Source organism: Chinchilla lanigera, unplaced genomic scaffold (genome assembly GCF_000276665.1).
Source record: "Chinchilla lanigera isolate Chin_1 unplaced genomic scaffold, ChiLan1.0 scaffold00085, whole genome shotgun sequence".
In the NCBI taxonomy this organism is placed as follows: Eukaryota; Metazoa; Chordata; class Mammalia; order Rodentia; family Chinchillidae; genus Chinchilla; species Chinchilla lanigera.
In genome coordinates, this window is record NW_004955486.1 from 2564820 (window position 1) to 2582526 (window position 17707).

Sequence of the window (17707 nt, forward strand, 5' to 3'; positions counted from 1 at the left end):
TGGAAGTTCCCCTGAAATGAGGGCCTTTCTTTTGCAGGGTAGCTGGGAATATTTCCTTTTATTCGTGAGTAGAATATAGGATGGACAGCAGTTTTTTGCTTGCTTTTTTTTTGGCAGAGCTGGTGGTCAAACCCAGGGCCTCAAACTTGGCAGGCAAGCTCTCTATACTGAACTACGCCCTCTACCTTTAAGGAGAGCAGCAATTTCCTCCAATAGGAAGTCTCTGGTCTACTGTTCTTGTGTATTGTGGTCTCTGAAGCACGTTTACGTCTTCGTACACCCCTTAATTGTGCAAAATTCTGAGAATAAGCAGCATTTTGTGGATTTCTGGTACATGTGACCATCGTGGAGCATTTCTGTACGGATGGATTTCATTTGAGTTTCATCTCAGACAGAAACAGTTTGTACAGTGCTTTAAAGAGCCAGTTCTTCCTATAGCTTTGAGCCCAGAACGTCCAGCTGTGTCTCTTCAGATGGCTTCTTCTGTAGACCTGCCAAAGGGTTCACTGGCCTGGGAGGGGAGTCATTTAGTATTCATGAAAGGGCCAGATGTTCAGGACATTTCACATCGCATAGAGTTAGACAGCATCCCTATCGCTGATAAACTCACTCAGACAAATTATGAGCACCAGGACACAGAAACCACAAGTAGCCCATTCACTTTGCTGTTTTATGACCCAGGAGAGCGGGAGTTTTATTTAAAACCTCTCAGCTCCTCTGCGACCCCCAGCTCAGCCAAGGGGCTAGAGCAGGAGGCTGGTGGGAATTTCAGTTAACCTGACCGGATCGTTCTCCTCCAGGGGGCAGCTGCACCAGCAGTGCTGTGAAAAGTGGACACTGGTGAATGATGAGACCCAAGCCAAGATGGCCCGGATGGCCGCCGCAGCTGCGTGGGGCTTAGGTGAGGCTTCCCTGGGGCACCCCCGTCTGGGAGGGGAGAGCGAGGTTGGGGGCTTGCTTCCCAGGAGTTAGGGGGCAGTGTGAATCTAGAGAAGGGTGAAGGCCACTTGCAAGCACCAGCTTCCCCGCCCTCCTCTGTCCTTTCTGCCTGATGGTTCTGCCTAACCTGTCGGACCTGCGTGGAAATGGATCCTTGCGGGAGGCAGGGGAAGCAGTGAGCAAGCGTCAAGCCCGAGCTGTGGGGAGTGAGACACCCACATTCCCGCGCACTCGCAGGGGACACTGTGCACGTGCGAGGCAGTCCTGCGGCCTCTTGGAACTCAGGGAAACGTTTCCCTTACGTTCACTGCTACAGTAGAAAGAGTACAGGGGAACAGGCAGACAAACAGGAGTTGGGGTGTGGGTATATTCACCAGCCCTCTGGGTCTCATGGGACCGGAGCCCTGCTATACAAATTCTAAATTCTAACCAAAATATTGGTCTCTTTTCCTCCCTTACAAATGGAATCAGACTGGTATTTTGATTCTACTGTCAATAGGCTTTTTCTCTGTTCTTGCATTGCACACTTAGCCCAGCTCACAACCCGACAGGTTTATTGGAGCTCCATCCATCATGTCTTTTTCTTGGTGAGGTGGGTACCAGGAATTGAATTCAGGACCTTGCACTTGCCAGGCAGGCGCTTATGCCACTGAGCTATATCTCTGGCCCTCCATCATGTCTTTATCTACACAGAAATAAAGGGAGAAGACAGTTCTCTCTCCCCTACCCTTCTTCTTTCTTCTAGGTCCTGAGATCTGAACCCAGGGCCTTCACACTGAGCTATATCCCTAACCCTTTTTATTTATTTTTTAATTTTGAGACAGGGTATTGCTAAGTTGCTAACCTCCCTAGGCAGTTCTGCCTCCCGGCATGCTGGGAGTATAGACATGTGCCACCCCTTCTGGCTTCTTTTCTCTCTTAATGTTTATAACTGAACTTTCCCAGTATATAAAGAAAGGAAGAGAGGAGTCTGACAAACCCATCTGCCCTCCACCTTATCCAACAGTTACAAACACTTCGACCATATTTCCTGTTTTCCTGCTGTCTGACCCTTACTCACCTCGCTCCTCTCCCAGAGACTTCCTTCCAGGCCCTACGATGTGTCGATTTCTGACACCAGGCCTTAGATGACAGGTTTGGCAGTGCTTATCTCAGTCAGAGTCTCAGAGATATTCTTTTTCTTTTTTTTTTTTTTTTGAGACAGGGTCTCACTTATATAGTTCAGGCTGGCCTTGAACTCACTGTGTAGCCCAGTGTGGCCTTGAACTCACAAGAATTCTCTTGCCTCAGCCTCCTGAGTGCTGGGACTACTCAGACACACACTTGGTAAGAGCAGAAAGGATATGTGGGATGTGCCAGGCACAAAGTTTCACCTGCAGAGGCCAGAGGAAGACGGCCCAGACTCCCACCTCCGCCTCTCCCTCTTGACTCACAGAGCTTATATCCTTTCCTGTCATTAACTCCTGCCGGATCCTGAACATCTCTCAAAACAAATTGCTTCCTGAGGAGTCATCCTTTGCTATTTGCTTTTGCCCAGAGGCATTGAGAATGGATGAGCTGCTGGGCCGGAGTGAAAGGGAGGAAAATGCCTTGTAAAATCGACAGCCTTGCATTTTGCAGCTAATGAGGCTGATGCCTCTTCTGCAGATGGTCTTGGAGCCCTGGCGGTCGATACATGCTCACCCCACCAGGGGAAAGGAAGGCCTCATCTCACCATAGCCATTTTCCCAGAGCTGTAACCTGGCCCACCTTTCTGTTATAAAAGAACGTCTTAAAATTTACCTGTTCCCTCCTGATGCAAAAATACTGCCAGGGTGAATTGGGCAAACTGTCTGATCTTATTCCCTGTCTGTGTAAGGGCCATTTTCAGCTATTCAGAGGAAAGTGTAATATCGCAGTGTAGCATGGGGCATTGTATCACTGATAGGGAAGAACACGATCTCTCATCTAGAGAACCTGGCCGAGTTCTCTAGTTCGGTTAATGGGGTAAGGCATTAAACCCGTCTGGTGTGCAGGCTTTGCCCTCCTGCACTTCCTCATCTTCACAGTGCTCCTCGGGGCACCAGTGAGTCCTGTGTTTGAATGGAGATGTGGCTTTGTTAACTCCCGCAGGATAGAGAAGTCTGCAGAGTTTTGTACGTGAGGCTCCAGTGCATTCTGCTTGTTTGTACCCTAAGCTGATTGAATGTGTAAACGTCAAGGCTGGAGCTGCTGCCGTAGCCCAGCCAGGTGACCAGCCTGCTGCTCTCTTTGTGTGTGCCTAGGTCAGTGGGACAGTATGGAAGAGTACACCTGTATGATCCCTCGGGACACCCACGACGGGGCGTTCTACAGAGCCGTGCTGGCCTTACATCAAGACCTCTTCTCCTTGGCACAGCAGGTAAAACCCACATAGACCCAGACCTTCGGCAAAGGCGAGGAACTATGCACGGGCTACTGACCCCTGAGCACATGACACCTATTACACAAGCTGTTGTTCTTCAGCTCTACATCTGCTGGGCTCTGTGAACTTAATAGAATGGTCTTGAGTGCAGAACATACTAAGACGACACCAACACATTGGCATCTTTCTTTTTTTTGGCTTTTTTTTTTTTTTTTTTTTTTCCGGTACCGGGAATCGAACTCACAACCTTGCGCTTGCCAGGCAAGCGCTGTGCTGCTGAGCTAAACCCCCAGCCACATTGGCATCTTTCTGTGCTGAAGAGGAAACTGTTTGGGAAGTTGCCACTGTGGTTACCTTGGGAGTTATTTAGCTTCTTGAGTCATTGTGCACCCTTTCGTCATCTTGCTTAGCACTTTTCGTAGTAGAGAAGCTGTGATTTTCCAGGAGCCAGCAGTCCCCACTTGGCAGTAGAAGTCAGTTGCAATGATCTCCTGGCCGTGAGGGGAGACACACATGGGTTGCTCCAAAGAAGCCATACTGTGCTGACCTGTAGAGCAGAATAACGATGCAATTGCACCCCCCTGTCAGGTGTGTACTGTCTTGGATGAGGTGCTTGGGTTGATGATCTGAGAGCTTCGAGGATGGGGATGTAGTAACTGACCCTAAACATCCAAAAAGGGAGAAGGTCCACGCTGCAAGTTTTAATTGATGGCACAGAGAAGGTGCAGACCGTAGTCCTGTGGCGTCCACCGGGCTGATTGATATGACCCACACCTGGGCCCGCTAAGTTAGAGACCCAAGAGATTTCCCAGCCCAAACAGAGGATCGCAAAGTCGCCCTTCATGAGGATCACCTGGAGCTGTTCAGTGTGTGCAGTCCCTTCTCACAAATTCCCAACAAGAAAAGTTAAGTGAAGGCAGATCCCACAGGCTGTGTTCTTGAAATGCAAGAACAGCTCACATGTCTTCTCCCTCGTCACTCAAGATGAGTTTAAGCTTTTTGTTTGGTTTTGGGTTTGGGTTTGGGTTTGGTTTTGGGTTTTTGTTTTGTTTTGTCTTTTTGAGACAGGATCTCACTGCGCAGTTCAGGCTGGCCTTGAGCTCACTTTGTAGCTCATGCTGGTCTCAAAGTCAAAACGATCTTCCTGCCTCAGCCTTACTAATGCTGGGATTACAGGTGTGTGCCACGACGCTCAGCTGAATTTAAGCTTTTGAATGCCATACATTTCTGTCTTGGTGAGAAACTGAATTATACCCTCTTGAGCCGCTGAGATCTGGGGAAAGGTTTCTTCCTTTCTTTGGTGAATTTTTCTCTGTGTTACTGGGATGTAGTGAGGTAAATAAGTTCTGCAGCTAGTTGGCTAGTTGGGAAGCCCTAAAAGGACCTTCAGCTCAGAATCCAGAGCCCTGTGCCAGGGGTCCTTTGTTTCTCTCCTAGTGCATTGACAAGGCCAGGGACCTGCTGGATGCCGAGTTAACTGCCATGGCAGGAGAGAGCTACAGTCGGGCATATGGGGTGAGTGCCCAGTGTTCTGCACGCTGTTATTTGTGAATTCAGAGTGGACTACTGAGGTCTCCCAGGCTGCTGGAAGCATGCCCGTTTTCTTGGCGCAGCGGATAACCAGAAGGGAGGCTTTGAATCAGTCCTGTCTTTTGGAGTGTTCGTAATTAGGTTGGAATGTGATTTGCTTCCACCAGGCCATGGTTTCTTGCCACATGCTCTCCGAGCTGGAGGAGGTTATCCAGTACAAACTTGTCCCCGAGCGACGAGAGATCATCCGCCAGATCTGGTGGGAGAGACTGCAGGTGAGTCTAGGAGACAGCCCCGTTCACCCCGCCCCTGCAGGGGGCCGGTGCGGCCATTGCACCCACCTTCGTGCCCCCACTCCGCACATTTTCCATGCCTCCGCTGCAAGAGGCACCTAACACTTCAGCTGTGAGAGAATCACCAATTGTCCAGCCGCTGCATCTCTTCTCTAGGAATAACAAAATGTGTAGGTGACACTTGTGACCAGGCAGATGGAGATCCGAACCTCACCATTGGTAGTTCTCAACCTCAGCTTACAGTAGAATCACCTGGAGAGCTTTTAAAAATCCTGATGCCCAGGCCACTCTGCAGCCAGTTAAATTACCATTTCTGCCGATGGACCCAGAATCAGTGTCTTGAGGCCCCCAGAAGACACCAGGGTACCACCAAAGCTGGGAACACTGCTCTGAACACACTCATTGGCCACCAGCACCCAGCTTCTTAAACAGGGTTGGCTGGTGTTGTCCTTCACCAGTTCCTGCAGGTGACAGTTCTTACATCAGAGTCATCTGGCACCTCTATTTAGACACTTCCCACTGTGGATTCCCCCGGTAGAGAAACTTTTCAAGACCCCTTCAGAGATTCTGGGTCACACTCTGACCGCTGAAGCTTGAGGAGCTGTCAACTGCAGATCTGAGAGTCTGAAGTCAGAGTGCTCTCAGAAGGGACAGAGGTCCTCCCAGTCCTCGAGTAGGAGGAGATCACTCCCCAAAGGAAGAAAGCCATCTAAGGGTGTAGCTCAGGGGGAAAATACTTGTCTTGCAGGTATAAGACCCTGGGTTTAGTTCCAGGGTCCCAGGCAAAAAGAGAAAGCCTTTACTACTCCAAAAACCACTCCTCTCTGTGCTTCTCAGTCACCTCCCTAGTTCTAAGCCATTTCCTCTTGGCCAGGTCCACAACGAATTCCAAATTCTGTCTCCAGACCCATAGAGGTTTGTGCTTCCAGGCTTTTCAGAACTCCAGGCTGCATTCCGGGCTCGGAAGCTCAGGCACATTCCACTGGCCGGGAGAAAGCAGCGGGCAAATACAGTCACTCATGGCTCTGAACTGAGCACATCCAGTCCTTATACATGTTTTATTAGTAACTATAAAGTGCCCAGTGAATGTTTTGATGGAAAATTGTCTACTGGGCATCAAAAAGGGTTCCACAAGGCAAGCATTTCCCACTAGACAGGTACACACCCTGTTCTTTGAAATGCCAATAATGGATGAAAAGTTTCCAAATCGGAGACCCAATGAGTCTTTGGACATTCCAACTAGTGGGCCTTATAAATAGAGCTGGAAGGGAGTGGATTGCATGAGTCCTGGGAGGGAAGCTCATACCTGAACTTCGAGTTCAAGACACCATCATCACCTTAAGCCTTTGTGATTTTTTCTATCTTGAGCCAATAAGTAAGCTTTTTGGCTTACAGGGAGCCAAATTATTTCAACATCTGGGAGAAACTGTTGGTGAGAAGGCCCCAACAGTCACTCAATGTACTATTTTCTGTTTTTCTAATTTTCCAAATCATTGTTGTCACACTCTGTGGGATGGAAAGCTGTTACCCAAGTCTGAAAATAAAGCATTATGCACCCATGGAAAGTTGGCTCGCGAAGGCTTGCGGTCAGAACACTCCGAGAGCCACCCGGGCTGGAAAGCTGCCATTCTGTGGCCAAGTTATCTGCCCGAGGGCCGTTAGAGAGGTCAGCTGAGCCGCACTGGTCTCCTTGCCTGAGGCTCCTGTGCCACACTCAGACTCACTCTCACACATCTGCAAGCCGGAGAGCCTGAGGCTAGACTTTGATTTCTCGGGAGGACAGCTGCATGGGTTTGTGAAATCCACCCATGAAGTAACATCTCAAAAACCCAGCTGGCCTCCCAGGTCTAACTTCCTGCGAGCAAAGGTGAAAAAGATGTTCACTTTCCTTTTAGCAATCGTGTGATATAAAATTAGCCTAGCCCCTTTGATAATACAGCGGCTCTAGCTTTGCTGATTACAAAGAATTCATGTGTATAAATTAATGAAGCACTTTACCTACTATATGTAGTTTTTGATTTGAGACAAATAGAAATGAAGAGCAATGAACCTAAGAAATGGGCATAATTTCATTCATTTAATCCCCTCCATAGCCCCAAGAAATTGATACTATTTTATTCCACTTCATAGATCAGTCACAGAGGTTAAGTAATTTGCTCAAAGTCACATCCTAAGTGGCAGAGCCAGAAGTAAGCGCTAGACCCTCGTGACCTGTGCTTCTGAGAAGTCCCTAAGTGGTATTTCATTCATGGGCCCCTTGGTAGAGAAATTTGCGATTGTATTGGTGAATGTCCTTTTATTACAGTGGATTTCACTGTTTGTGAGGAGTTCAGACAGAGCAGAGGAACCTGTCTAACCCTCCTTTCTGAACGATCCAGGGCTGCCAGCGGATTGTGGAGGACTGGCAGAAAATCCTGATGGTGCGGTCCCTCGTGGTCACCCCTCATGAGGACATGAGGACCTGGCTCAAGTACGCAAGCCTGTGTGGCAAGAGCGGCAGGCTGGTGAGCAGCGCAGTGACCCCACCGCGTGGCGGGGTGGGGCTCCTGGCCCAGCCCTGTTGATAACCCAAACGCTCTTATTTTTAAGGCTCTTGCTCACAAAACCTTAGTGTTGCTCCTGGGCGTTGATCCATCTCGGCAACTTGACCATCCTCTGCCCACGGTTCACCCTCAGGTGACCTACGCCTACATGAAAAACATGTGGAAGAGTGCACGCAAGGTCTGTACCCGTGTCCGTCCAATAGATACCACCTTTCCAGAGTACTCTCTGCTTCCATTGCAGAAAAGAATGTAGTCTCCAAATTCACCACCGTGTCAGGGTGAATTGGCCAAGGAAAGGGACGTGCACCCATGATCAAACCAGTGAGCATGACCGCAGTTAGATACTGGTTTCTAGAAAGTGCTGGGATCTAAAAAATCTCAGTTACTACCCCCTAAAACAGATTGTTGCTGGGTGTGATGGCACACGCCTATAATCCCAGTACTCGGGAGGCTGAGGCAGGAGGATCGTTGCAAGTTCAAGACCAGCCTGGGCTACAAAGTGAGCTCAAGGCCAGCCTGCACTGCATAGCGAGACCTTGTCTCAAAAAGACAAAAAAAGACCCAAAAAACAGATTGTTACAACATACACATAGCCAGGCATGGTTCGCAGTACTATAATCTCAATATTCGCAGTACTATAATACTCAATACTCAATACTCAGGCTGAAGAATCTCAAATTCAAGCCCAACCTGGGGAACTTAGCGAGATTTTGTCTCAAAATTAAAAATAGACAGAGGCTGGAAATGTAGCTCAGCGGGAAGCTGAGAAGGGCCTGGGCTCTGTCCCCAGTACTGCAAAAAAAGGGAACATTCATGAAAACAGACTAGAGCTTTCGTAAGAGCAATTTGGTTTCCTCAGACTTCTGGTCTCTTTTCCTATCAACAGTTTGGATTCAAAAGCAACAACACCATGTAGGGTGAAACAAGAGGGAAAGCGATCCTGCACCCGTGTGGAATTCCTCTTTATTTACAGACAAGCCCTTGAGACGCGGATGCGGCTCTCTGGTTTTATTTTTTGGTTTTTAAACAATCCCCCTGGGCGATGATGGTAATTATCAAAAAGTAGGCCTCACACCTGCTTTGGTTTCTCATCGTTTGAATCCCAGCTGTAGCTATGGTCCCCACAGTGGTGCTCAGGCTGGAAGAGTGAGAAGCAGGCACTGTACTTGGGAGGCTGAGGCAAGAGGGTCACATATTCGGAGCCAGCCTGGGCAGTTTAATAAGACCCTCTTTCAAAAAAAGTTTTAAGGGCTAAGGATGTAGCTCGATGACAGAGCACCCCTAGGTTCAGTCCTTTTACCAGTGGGGGGAAAAAGAACGAGAAAAGAAAAACAAGAAAAGAACGGCACTGGAGTAGACGTTCTGTCTGGAGGGGCATGCTTGAAAATCTTGGACAGGATCTAGGGACTTGTTTTGCAGCTGGTTGACACAGTGTGGCCTTCAGTACCACCCAAAGTGGATCAACAGCCCAGCATCGGCACCTGGTCTGTGACTGGGTTTACCTCATTACTAATGACCCAGGCGCAGTTAAAGGATTTTGTTTGTTTTTATTGTTTTGTTTTCCTGTCCCTGGGAGCTCCCGGGCCAGGGTATTTCTGAGTCAAAGCTGGGCTGTCTCCCGGCAAATGAGAAAAGCAGAAGGTGCTGGATCCCAGTGTCGTCCGGTTTCCTCCCGTGTGCGGCCTTCAGGAGGAGCCGTGTGGGTGGCATCTCAGCCCAGAACCGCAGCCCAGCTTCTCCGCAGAAGATGCTCCTTCCTTAGGAGCCCAAATGCTGGTGTGATTGAAAGATTCGGGAACCTATGTAAAGTTAGGTGCTTGGACCTCAAGCCCAGAGCTAGAGATGCCACGTCTTCCTTGTTTGGGAGCTTCTTGGAGAAAATGCTTTCATAATTACGTTGCTGAGCAGTCACTGTCTGAGCCTTGTTCTCCTGCACTGTGAGGGAGGGCCATGTTCCCGGCCTCATCTGAGACGAGCGAAAGTGTTTGGGGAAAGGCAGACCCCCTCCTGCAGGAAGGCTTCACCCGTGGGCGCTCTTACAGTCTCTTCGTAGGTGAGACGCCATGGAATCTGAGACAGGCCAGTCCTTCTGTGAGGTCTCACTGGCAGGAGGTCGTCGCTGCCCACACTGCCCAGGCGCAGTGCTGATAGCTGGAGTGTGGGGCGCTGTGGGCCTGAGTGAGAGAAGGCCTTTTCTCCAGGTGTGGGTCTTTCATTGACAAAAAGCAAAGAATTATTCCCACTTCTTGGCAACGGAGAAAAGTTTGACAGAGAATATTTTCAATTCCTTGAAAATGAGTTGCCACATGCTACACACTAGAAAGATAGTGAGTTCTTCCATGAGGGATAAATGATGCTGGGCTTCGCACTCACAGGAATACCCAGCCACCCCATTCTTGTAGTTATTTTTTTTTCAACCCCTCATTGAGTTTTAGCTCTGGCTGTATTGTCAGTGACACAGCACGTGGGCTCTGAGAGCTCCTGGCGTCCGAGTTCAGGTTTAGTTTCCCCCGCTTGACGATCATGCTGAGCTCGCAGTCCCCTTGCTGGTGACTCGCCTTCTTAGCACTACGCCCTGTTTAAAGTCAGATTTAAGTCAGCAGAAGTAGTTCTCCTGGAGGAAGACCTGAAGGGGCACGTGTCACTTCCTAGGTGGGAGACGCTGATGTAGTTCATTTGTCAGAGCTAGTGGTGAGCAGCAGAACTCTGTGAAGGCAGATGCCTGCAGGAGACAGATGCCATGCTCCCCGTGGGACTTTGTGTGTCTGCCCTGTCCTCACACGTGGATTAGTGGCCTGAGGAAGAGTTTGTTGTGCCATCCAACCGTTGAGTCAAACCCTCTTTCTTGCCGGGCGTGGTGGCACACCTGTAATCCCAGCACTCGGGAGGCTGAGGCAGGGGGATCGCTGTGAGTTTGCAGCCAGCCTGGGCTACAAAGTGAGCTCAAGGCCACCCTGAACTGCATAGGGAGACCTTGTCTCAAAAAGACCAAAAAAAAACCTCTGTCTTGATACTGGTTAATTCCTTACATTTAAAAATATCTCTTGCTGGGCATGGTGGCACACATCTGTAATCCTAACACTCAGGAAACTGGGGCAGGTGGATTACAAATTTGAGACCAGCCTAAGAAATTTAAATTGTGTGTCAAAATGTCAAAAAGTAAAAAGAAACAAAAGTATCTGAGATTGGTCCTGCCTCTAAGCTAGGGAGTTTCATTTTTCTTCAGGATCATCATTACATCATGTGTTTCTATTTAAAAACAAAACAAGACAGAAAAAGTCCTATATAATTTACCATAAGGAAACCTGTTAATTATTTGAAGTGTTGATTTTTTTTTCTCTCCTTCAGCAGAGAATATGTAGCCTTTTTTTCATATTTTCTCACATAAGAATGCCCGTCTTTGTGTTAGAGGATTTAGATTTTGCTATTTTTCCATTTGCACTTTAGCTGTTTGTATACTCAGTCTCCATCCTGAAAATCCTCTAAAAAGCTGTGTGGACCCTGAGTGTCAGGATGCTGGCGTGTTTGGACAGGGCAGGTTGCACAGGGCTTCCCTCTGTGACACTGTGCTGTTCTCCCTGAGGGTGGTTATCTGCTCCTAACGCAGATGCCCTCTGCTCACTTTGTTCCAAATCGCATAGGGTCATAGATCTTGCTGCTGGGGATGCTGTGGTGATTTTGCTTCTAAGCCTGTTCATCACTCTGCCACTGAGCTCATCCCCAACCAGTCCTGTTGTTAGGGTTTTTTTTTTTGGCAGGAGAGTGGGGGTGGAGGTAGGAGTAATGTGGGTTGCTTTTGTTTTGTTTGTTTTGTTTTGTTTTGCTTTGTTTTGTTTGAGATAGGGTCTCACTAATTGGGGCCAACTGACTCAAGCTTGTTATCCTCCTGTCTCAGCCTGTCAAGTAGCTGGGATTACAGATGTATGGCACCACAACCATCTGATTTTAAATGCATAGTTTTTGCTATGCTGCTCAAGGTGTTGTCATGTTGCAAACAAATACTAACGCTTCGCTAGTCTGAAACAATTGCTATAACCCTAACTTCCCTGGAGCAGTATATGGACAATGAAATAAGCACTTCTTCACATTGCTTCACGTGAATTCGTGTCATAGCCATGCATGTGACTTTTCCATGACTTAACTAGACTGGCAACCACAGTTGAGGGGACAGAGGAAAGCTGAGATCTGAGTGGAGTAAGTCATGGATTGCTAGAGAACCCCAGCCCTCTGCCAGCAGCACACCCTGCGTCCCTGTCCTGGGAGTCCCACCTGCGTTCTCGGGCGTCCTGCCTGGAGACCTGAGTCGTGTGCCTGTGAGTTAGGTCACTTAGGTCATGCAGGTGTCTCTGTGCCTCTGCCCTGCTGCAGATTGACGCCTTCCAGCACATGCAGCACTTCGTCCAGACAGTGCAGCAGCAGGCCCAGCACGCCGTCGCCACCGAGGACCAGCAGCACAAGCAGGAGCTGCACAAGCTCATGGCCCGGTGAGGTCCCACCAGCCCCCATGGCAGGAGGAAACCCAGGGCACCGGGGCAGGCGGGGGGTTGGTTGTGACATTCCTCGCCTTCTCCCAGGCAGCCATTGAGCGTCTGCTCCACCATCACTGCCTCTGGTCTTCCCAGGGGCCAGCAGCTCAGGCGCACCCGGCGCGCTCCTCCTCCTGGTGTCTGGTTTGGGGTTAGACTCATTTCCCAGTGCCAAATACACTGCTAATTTGTTGTGTGACTAAGTTTGATTTAGACAAGTTCATCACTCTCTATGTACCTCAGTTTCCTCATGAAATAAAAGGCGGTGTAAGACAGCATAAAGCTCAAGACGTCAGGCATTCATAGCAGTACCTGGGATGCAGCAGCCATCAGTGGACGTTAGCTGTTAATAGTATCCCTGTAAACAGGTGGAAGGGAGACAAGTAAGGGAGGAGCCAGACACCATTCAGTAAGAAAAATAACAGCTCTCCCCTAAAAAACTGCATTTGAGCTAGGTAGGTCCGTATAGACCTTCCTGTACCAGTTCCTGGTTTATGCTGTCATGGACAGACAGGTATGAAAGGTCTTTGGATGATACCTTAAAAATGTTTCCCCAGACCTTGTCTTCCTTCCACATGGTTCAGCATCCTGCTGGTTCTGTCACGCCATCTAGAAAGGATTAGCACACACGCGCGCGCACACACACACTCTTTTCCTTAGGAGGGCCCTTTTGGGTAAGGAGCAACGTGGACTTTGTCTGTTTTCTCAGGTGTTTCCTGAAACTTGGGGAGTGGCAGCTAAACCTCCAGGGCATCAACGAGAGCACCATCCCCAAGGTGCTGCAGTACTACAGCGCCGCCACCGAGCACGACCGCAGCTGGTATAAGGTGAGGCAGGCGGACAGCGGGCACGCCTCTCCTGAGTGCTCCCGCCAGGCCTGTGGGGCCCTTCTGGTGCTGTGACTCTGCTCCTGCGGTGCCTGGAGCTTTTGTTTTCCTTATAGTTTCATTCATGTGGCAAGATTGACTCTGTCATTGGAGAAATCCTCACTGTGCCATTATTCCGTAGCCCTGCAGCTACTGCTGTCGTACAGCCTCTGAGCTGCTTGTTTTCCTCCAGCATCTGGACACACGGTTAATCTCTGGATCTCCACCTTCCTCGGATCATCGGTGTCTTTCCCACTTCTTTCAGGTTGCCATCCCTAGTGTGTCCTCAGCTCAGAAATTAACTTCCTTTATTTTTACTGGAAAGGTCAGGGTAGCATCCTATTATGGTACGGGAAATTTTTCAAAAAGAAAAACAGAAAATGTCCAAAAGGTGGGACCGGCTGGCAGGGGTGACTCCTGCAGGTGTACATCGTTGGAGGGAGCATGTGTCCTCTTGTTGCATCTCCGCCGAGGGGCATCCTAGTAACAGCAGCTTGGTATAGCGGACATCATTGATCTCTTTCCAGAATCTCCTTGACTTGCTCATACTTTGCGATGAAACTTGTATCTGAAAACCACAAAAGCATATACAGTAAAATTGTTATCCTTGCTTCAGCATGCTTTATGCTGATCTTAAAAACACCCATTTTGTGACAGGAGAATAATCAAGGACTGCTCCATGTCCAAATTGGAAAGCCCAGCGATAATTAGCAGGCACTTTACTTACTAATCGGACCTGTCCCCAAAGAGGAGTTGCTTTTCTTCATTAAGCTTTTACAAAATAAACAGATCACAAGAACAAAACCTGTTTTCAGGAACTTTTGTTTTAGTTGTTAAAAGTATTTCCTAGTGCCAGCCCCTTTGGTGTGATGACGTCTTCTGCCGTTGGACTCAGCACTGAGGGCCTGTGAGCACTGTTCTCCTTGATCCCAGCTCAGCGCCCAGTGCTTAGTACCTGGGTAAGAGGCACTCACTGAGTAAATGAAGGTAGGGAAAATTGAACCGGGTCCTTACGGAGTTCTTACTCATCCAGTAAAGATCAATTGTGATCAGTCTGTCCTGCCTAGATGGGAAGGTGGATGGACAGTGGACACGTTTATGCTGAAGGTCTTTAGCAAGGCATATGAGGGAATCTCCTAGTTATCCAGAAAGTCCAACTATTAGTGGATTAGCTGACGTCCTGCTCTCAGTACAAAGTTACCATGCCCCAAATCAAACTGCACACAGTGGTGCGCAGTAGTCACCGCACCTCCAAACCTGGGGGAGGTGGACAGTCCTCCTTTGTCCACGTAAGCACCAGGCAGGCCTTCTCCCATCGTGCAGCCGTCGGTTGCTGGTTCTCTGCCAGGCCGCAGGCACATCCTGCCTCACTGTCCTGTGCTCTCTCTGCCTTCCGTTGCCCACTCTCGTGTGACCTCTTAGGACTTGCCATCACTCTGCTGACATTCTGTGGCAGCTGGCTGCTTGCCCATAACCTCTCCTTTCTTAAATAATCTGTATCATACACTTTAAAACCCAGGAGGGGCTGGGGATATAGCTCAGTGGCACAGCGCCTGCCTGGCAAGTGCAAGGTCGTGAGTTCCATTCCCGGTACCGGAAAAAAAACAAAGGGAAAAAAAAAACAGGAAGACTCTGTTTTCCTACAGATTAAGTGAGGCCTCCTTGCCCAGCGTGCCTCGTCCTCTGTCACTGTCCCCAGCTCTTTGCGTCCGTCCCCTGCTCCACTCTTGAGTGCGCCCCAGCCTTCGAACAGACCCCGTCGCTGGTTTACCCTGGATGCTCGGTGCTTCCATCCTAGGTCTGCCTGTTGTGCCCCTTGCCACGGCGTCCTCTGCTTCCCGCACAGCAGGGCCGACCCCAGCCCTTCCTCGGCACAGCTTCGCTCCCCTCCCAGCTACTGTGGTCCCAGCCCTGGTGTCTGCCCTTGGCTCTCTCCCTCCCAGGCTTGGCACGCGTGGGCAGTGATGAATTTCGAAGCCGTGCTCCACTACAAACATCAAAACCAAGCCCGTGATGAGAAGAAGAAACTGCGTCATGCCAGCGGGGCCAACATCACCAACGCCACCACGGCTGCCACCACCGCTGCCACTGCCACCGCCACCGCCAGCACGGAGGGCAGCAACAGTGAGAGTGAGGCTGAGAGCACGGAGAACAGCCCCACCCCGTCACCTCTGCAGAAGAAGGTCACCGAGGTACCTGCCTCCGCCGCAGGAACTGGCCGGCGTGGGTCTCGGACCAGTGGAATAGTGGTGACGCTAGGGGCCTGAGGTTTTCTCTGCAGTGAAGACACAATCCCATTTGCCACGGTGGGGTGCAGGGGTACAGAGCTGGTGCTCCCTGTAAGCTCGTGTCTGGGGAGCTGCCGGCTGGCTCAGCTCAGAGGGCAGCCCTGCTTCCCACTCGATGAGCGTGTTCTGATGCACGTTCCCGGGGTGTGGGCGGCCCCACGTCTGCCAGTCCACTCCCAGGCAGGGACGGGGGGGCTCCGCACCCTGCACTGTTCCCTGCCTGTCCTGCTTCCCTGTAAGCTGTCCCTGCACAGTGCACTGGGAAGCAGCGGCCCAGAGAGCAGCCCCCCTCCTGCCACCCTTTGGGGAGCTGTCCTCACCCCAAGACAATCCATGGCAGTTATGACTCAGTTGCCATTGATTGACTGCTTTTAGTACATAACAGGTTTAACATTCAAAATGGCCCTTTAGAGCCGGGTGTGGTGGTGCACACCTGTAATCCCAGCACTCGGGAGGCTGAGGCAGGAGGATCACTGAGTTTGAGGCCAGCCTGAACTGCATTGCAAAACCCTGTCGCAAAAAAATCGAAACAGGGCGCAGGAACCCCTGCCCTTTGAAGCAGGTACTCTTTAGTATGTAATTGGGCCCATTTCCCATATCACAAATGAGAATGGAGAGGCAGAGGCCTGGGGAATGTAGTTCACTTGCCTCACATGCAGAAGGTTCTTGGTTCAATCCCCGCAAAAAATAAAATAAAAGAAGAAAGATGAAGAAAGCTGAGACAAGAATGTCCACTAACGCCTTTGTTGCAACAGGACTTGTCCAAAACACTCTTGCTCTACACTGTCCCTGCTGTCCAAGGCTTCTTCCGTTCTATCTCCTTGTCACGTGGCAACAACCTCCAGGATACGCTCAGGTATGAGGCAAGAGGAGGTGAGACACATGCAGGTCTCTCTCCCTTCCCCGCCCCATTGGTACAGCTGAGCTCAGCGCCCAGGCCTTTCTCGGCCTGCGCTTGAGGAGTGATTGCTGACCAGAACCCCCGCGTGAGACCCACAAAGATAAAGAGAAGCTCGAACTCTCCGTGTGTGATTTATCTTGTAGAGCATGACTGCATCTGTCTGTCACAGTGTTTCTTAAGTCCCCCTGTAACTGTGAGAGGTCTGACCAGCCCAGCCCACTAGCCGAGAGGCCGGAGGTGACAGAGCAGCCCCTTTGTTCAGGGTCTCTGTCCAGCTCAGCGCCCAGCTTCCTGCTGCCCTGCTCTGCAGGCGACTCACCCATGTGCGCAGATTGCTGTGTGTTTAGGCGGCAGGGGCTCAGCTGGACTGGGAAAGAGCACTCATTCATTTGGGGCGATCCTCGTGGATCCGTGAGGAGCTCGGCCCCACGTGACAGCTGCCGTTTCTCTTTTCCAGAGCCTGAACGATGAGAACAAATGGCAGAAGCTGGGAAACTAAGTTTTCTGTGTGACTTTCCCCCTGTCTTTTCCAGAGTCCTTACCTTATGGTTTGATTATGGTCACTGGCCGGATGTCAATGAAGCCTTAGTGGAAGGGGTGAAAGCGATCCAGATCGATACTTGGTTACAGGTGAGACCACCTGGTCCCAGCGGGGATGAGTCCAGTTCTCGCTCCTCTGTGTCTCCCTTGGGAACCACGCTGTGGGCAGAGCACCGAGGCAGCGTGCATTGTGCAGTGGTAAGGAAGCAGAGCCGGAGCCCAAGGCCAGCGCTCCATGTTCTCCTTAGTTCCTGCAGAGAACTGGAGGGAATGCACCATTCCAGTGTCTCAGCCAGCCAAAACCAGTTACACGGTTGATCGTTCGAAGAATAACTAGCGTTGCTTACATGGTGCTTACTATGTCTTTTTGAATACTAGGTTATACCTCAGCTCATCGCAAGGATAGATACACCCAGGCCCTTGGTAGGAAGGCTCATTCACCAGCTTCTGACGGACATTGGTCGGTACCACCCCCAGGTATGTGAAGAGCCTGGGTGCCTTTGTATCTAGCCACTCGCCTTTGATTTAGTGGGAAGCCTTTGAGAGGCACAGTGCAGGAGTGGGGAGCTGGCGCTCCAATCCACCCCAGGACACAGTCCCAGCGGCCCAGAGTCTCCTGAGGAGAGTCTCCTCCGAGACAGAGTGTTCCCTCCCTGGGAAGCTCACATGGTCTCACCACCTCTTTTGCCGTGCTTCCAGGAACTCAGGGTGGGCTCCTTTCACACAGCCCTTTGCAGACGTTCCTGTGTTTGCTCCAGGCCCTCATCTACCCGCTGACGGTGGCTTCCAAGTCTACCACGACGGCCCGCCACAACGCAGCCAACAAGATCCTGAAGAACATGTGTGAGCACAGTAACACCCTGGTCCAGCAGGCCATGATGGTGAGTCAGGAGCCAGC

At 50.3% G+C, this 17707-nt stretch overlaps 1 protein-coding gene across 1 annotated transcript in view; it reads left to right on the forward strand.

Annotated features, from left to right (window-relative positions):
• The window catches only part of Mtor (mechanistic target of rapamycin (serine/threonine kinase)), a 112053-nt gene that overhangs the window by 77178 nt on the left and 17168 nt on the right, over positions 1–17707 (forward strand). The window contains exons 31-43 of the mRNA XM_005404004.2: positions 801–901; positions 3204–3319; positions 4760–4837; positions 5020–5127; positions 7524–7649; positions 7735–7866; positions 12057–12172; positions 12924–13041; positions 15024–15272; positions 16124–16224; positions 16803–16899; positions 17188–17286; positions 17568–17690. Of these exons, the coding sequence (XP_005404061.1) occupies positions 801–901; positions 3204–3319; positions 4760–4837; positions 5020–5127; positions 7524–7649; positions 7735–7866; positions 12057–12172; positions 12924–13041; positions 15024–15272; positions 16124–16224; positions 16803–16899; positions 17188–17286; positions 17568–17690 (1564 nt within the window). The remainder of the gene's footprint in view (positions 1–800; positions 902–3203; positions 3320–4759; positions 4838–5019; positions 5128–7523; positions 7650–7734; positions 7867–12056; positions 12173–12923; positions 13042–15023; positions 15273–16123; positions 16225–16802; positions 16900–17187; positions 17287–17567; positions 17691–17707) is intronic.